The sequence below is a fragment of the Macadamia integrifolia genome, chromosome 6 (genome assembly GCF_013358625.1).
Source record: "Macadamia integrifolia cultivar HAES 741 chromosome 6, SCU_Mint_v3, whole genome shotgun sequence".
NCBI classification, from domain to species: Eukaryota; Viridiplantae; Streptophyta; class Magnoliopsida; order Proteales; family Proteaceae; genus Macadamia; species Macadamia integrifolia.
In genome coordinates, this window is record NC_056562.1 from 8,303,375 (window position 1) to 8,307,918 (window position 4,544).

At 39.9% G+C, this 4,544-nt stretch overlaps 1 protein-coding gene across 2 annotated transcripts in view; it reads right to left on the reverse strand.

Annotated features, from left to right (window-relative positions):
* LOC122081600 (protein SAWADEE HOMEODOMAIN HOMOLOG 2) overlaps positions 1 to 4,544 on the reverse strand; it is a 52,087-nt gene continuing 47,543 nt past the window's right edge. For both annotated transcript variants that reach the window (XM_042648777.1, XM_042648776.1), the window contains one exon: positions 1 to 608. In XM_042648777.1, coding sequence (XP_042504711.1) covers positions 156 to 608 — 453 coding nt within the window. In that variant the 3' untranslated portion in view covers positions 1 to 155. The remainder of the gene's footprint in view (positions 609 to 4,544) is intronic.

A 4,544-nucleotide genomic window follows, 5' to 3' on the forward strand; every position in this document is an offset into this window, starting at 1 on the left:
TTTAAGACACATACCACTTTCCATCAAGTACAAACATGAAATAATACATATCCGAAGATAAAAAGAAAAACAAGACAATATAGAAGGAGTTGAGCATATATGAAGATCCAATTCATCTATCATGTTACATCTAAAACGTAAAAAAAAAATACATGTCATCTTCCTTCTTGCATATTCTCAACAGGGCCAGATCCATTGCCGGTGCTGGTGCTGGAGACTGCAGCATCAGCCTTTGGTGCATCAGGAGTCACTGTATTATTGTCACTAGCAATTTCAGTCTTCCCCGTTTCGGTTGATGTAGTTTCTGCACTCACAGTTATGGTAACAGGTTCCTTGATCATAGGTGCGGGACTCACTGCCACAACCTCATCCGCATTAACCATAGGTGAGGGACTCACTGTAATAACCTCATCTGTATTCTCATCAACTTTTCGCTGCTTTTTCGCCCTTTGAGACGCCGAATTAACATCCCTTGATGTACTGACTAGGGAAGAATCTTTGCCCGTATTTCTCTGTTCTGCCGAGGAAAGCTCCTTCAAAGCATGCAGTTGTTGCAGCCGGTAATCAGTTTCAGGCCGACGGCACACCTTCCTAAGGGGAACAATTTCCTGCAAATGGGAAAAATTGAAGAATAGATATATGATTAGCAAACATAAGCAACCAACTCATAAATGGAGTTATAACATTGATGGATGCCTGAGCAAGTGAGCATGGCAATAATTAGATGCCCTGTATAAACACCAACTGCTCTCATTTCTGTGCAGGGCAACGAGGCATTGATTTTATTATGGTGCATACAGAAGAAACATAGCATGTTCTTGCATACAATCATTCAATTTGTTCCAACAGCAAGGATATCTAGTCTCCTCCAACTCAACTGCCACTTGGATCATCCGTACACTCATAGTCTTACTATATGAGTGCTCAACTTAACTAAGCCTCTTCCCACAATATGACTGCCTAACAAATCCCATCAACCAGTTAAAAGGTTGGCTCTATACTATAGATGCTCCCTATTTGATCAGGTAAAGATAAACAACCATGAACGGATTAATAGTTCAAAAAATCAGCCACTCGAATAGGAGGTTTTACTTGTATGACGGTCTATCCCATCATCACATGCACATAGTTATAGTAAATAAGATCACCATCCTGACCAAGGAGAATCACAAAGTCCTTAGGCACACTGCAAGTACTTGATACTGCGTTCGTTTGATTAAACTGAGTTAAGAGATTAGTACCACAATGGCGTTCTTTTAATAATACCCATTAGGGTTTCTTAATGTCTTATGCGTGGTACATTAGTTATAAGGGCAGTATTGTAATTCTGGTATACTTCTCATTCTAAATGTTAACAGCAACTATCTGATGTGGTCTCGTTCCTCCTACCTGTCTATTGCTGGCCGAGGATATGCCGGTTACCTTACAGGTACTACTGTACGCCCTGATACTGCTGGTGCTCCTCCAAACAAATGAGGTACTACCAATTGCCTGCTAATGTCTTATCAACTCTATGACCCCCTCAATTGCTAGGGACTTTTTGTTGCTTGATATTACCGCTTTTATTTGGAAAGCTGTGAAGGGAACCTATTCACAAGTGTGCATTAATGCTCAGTGCTTTGAATTGAGAGAGAAGCTTCATAGGGCTACTCAGAAAGAGCTCATTGTGTCTCAATATTACCCTGACCTGCGTGGTATGCCGCATGAGATTTGGCACTATGAAACATTTCAGTCTATCTGTGCTACTGATGTTGAAGGTTTTAAGAAGTGTGAGGAGATGCTTGGAGTCTATGATTTCTTGGCAGGTTCAAACGTGGAATTTGATCTGATTAGAGCTAATGTGCTCAATCGTGATACCTTCCATACTCTTGAGCATAGTTTTTAAGGCGCTGGTAAAGCGACGCCTTAGCAGCGCCTTGGCGCTGATGCGGTCTAGAGATGGTAAGGCAGTGCTCCGCCTTATGTGAAGTGGCGTTTTATGGGTTTTTTTTTTTAAACACATTTTAAAATTACTTGATGAAGATTCCAAATATAGATTTTTTATTGGTTGATGTATGGTATTGTTAATACTTGAGATGTATGGGATCAGCTTTACTCCATCAAAAATAACCAAAACAAACAAAACAAAAACACGATTCACAAACAGGGTTTGGATTTTGTCAAGGGTTTTAAGAAAGGGCTTTGAGAAGGAATCAAGGAACAAGGAAGAACCATTGATCTAGGCCACCATTTTGCTCCGGCAGCGGTGAGCTTCATTCTTCTTTGACGGGAGTAGAAATATAGTGGATGACCTTAGGACTTAGGCACTCATTTTGGCATCATAGAGGTAAGTATAATAAATACTTGTATTTTTTGTCTTCTTTTCTTTATATTTATAATTTTGTTTCATAATTATGTATTTATATTATATGTTAATATGTTATGATGATTGATGATTGATGAAGATGAACTTAGTTTATTCACTTTATTGATTTGTTTTCTTGATGAATATCTTACATTGGTATGAATATGAACATTTAATATTTATTTAGCATATGAGTAATAGGATTCAACTAGGATTTGAGCCAAATAGATTGGTTTTATAAAAAAATTACACAAGAACGCTTTAGTCGATAAGGCGATGCTTTATGCCCACCTTATAGCTAAGGTGCTCTGAAAGACCCTCAAACGCCTCTGTCGCCTTACCGCCTTAAAAACTAAACTCTTGAGCAAGCCTACTCTCTGTGCAGAAGAAAGTCGTCACACTAAAATCCTCCCAACCTGTCCCACAGGATCATTCCGCCCTACGCTCTGCACAGGGTTTTGTTGGTCAAACTGCTGGTAATGTTGCACGAAACAATGTACCCTCTTCCCATGGTTTAAAGTATCTCCGATACCGATACGATACCCTCTGATACATATCTTAAATTTAGCTAACCGATAACGGTGATCGATACCATAGTTGTCATGGCGTCGCCTTGGCGATGATTTGGCGTCCTGACTGAAAATGAAGTTCATGGCAGTGCTAGGATTTACATGACTCACAAATGGCGGTCACCATTGGTTGATAGGCGTTGCTATGGTACCGCCATGGACGCCAGGTACGCCTGATTCACTAGGCGATCGATTTTTTGTAAAATGCAGGGTGATTTTGACAGGGCTATGTTGATTTTTGATGATTTGATGTTGCTCAATTTTGGTTTTATATGTTATAGGGTATATATTGTAGGCTTGTAGCATGCTAAATAACTTTAGAAAATAGGAGAAATAAAAAAATAGCATACTAAATAACTTTAGAAAATAAAAAATGACATATGGGCAATTTGACCGTCATGGCAACGCCATAATGGGCGATTCATCGCCAAATCAATTAGCCACCCCCCCACGGCCGTGGATCGATTTGACGCCGTGACAACTACTATAGATACCGATACTTTAATCCCTGATCTTTATCATATCTTAGTGTATCTCCAATACGATATGACACTCTCTGATACGTATCTTAAATTTAGCCAACCGATATGGCGACCGATACCGATACTTTAATCCTTGCGGCTCTTCCACTGACAGACTAGTTGTCAAGTGTGACTACTGTGGCAAGGAGAGACACACTAGGGAGGCCTATTGGAAGCTCCATGGACAGTCAACCAATACTCGTGAGCGTAACTAGGGTCGTGGAAAGACCTCTCAAGCTAATCAATCTGAGACAACCGACAACTCTAATTGCCCAAGTACCACAGGATCCTCTAACAATAAAATGGTTATACTTCGTTGTATAATGACTCAGTTGGGATCCTCTTCTGTTGCTATTGCCTCCTCTTTGCCAACCGCCTTTGCCTCCCACTTCGCTCATTCAAGTACTGTTTTTTTTTGTCATTGTGCTTTTGTTGCTTCCCAGAACTGGATTATTGACTCTGGGGCCACTAATCACATGACCGGGTCGCCCACTTCTTTTCTACATATTGTCCATCCTCAGGTAAAACAAAGGTTCAAGTTGTTGATGGGTCTCTATCTCCTATTGCAGGGATGGATTCCATCAAGTGCTCATCCTCATTGTCCCTTTTTTGTTTTGCACATTCCTCAGTTTTCCACTAATTTGTTGTCAGTTAGTAGTATTACTAAGGATCTCAACTATAAAGTCACTTTAGAGATGAGGGCAATGATTGGCAGTGGTAGAATGAATGGTGGTCTCTATTACCTAGATAGTGGATCTACATAGGCTCATCATACAACCTTAGAGACAGCCCTATCAGAGCTTCACAGTTGGCATCGCATTTTAGGACACCCTCCCTGAGGAACTTTATCTAGATTATTTCCTGCTTTAGTTAAACAGTGTAATCAGAACCAATTTATATGTGATGCATGTGTTTTTGAAAAACAAACTTGGAATGTTAATCCTATTTCTGATAATAGAAGTAATGTTCCATTATCTGTGATCCATTCTGATGTTTGGGGCCCTGCCCGTCGTGTGTCTGTTTCTGGATATAGATGATTTGTTATATTTCTTGATTTCCATACTCGTCTTACTTAGTTTTGCTTATTCCATTACAAGAATGAGGTGTTTA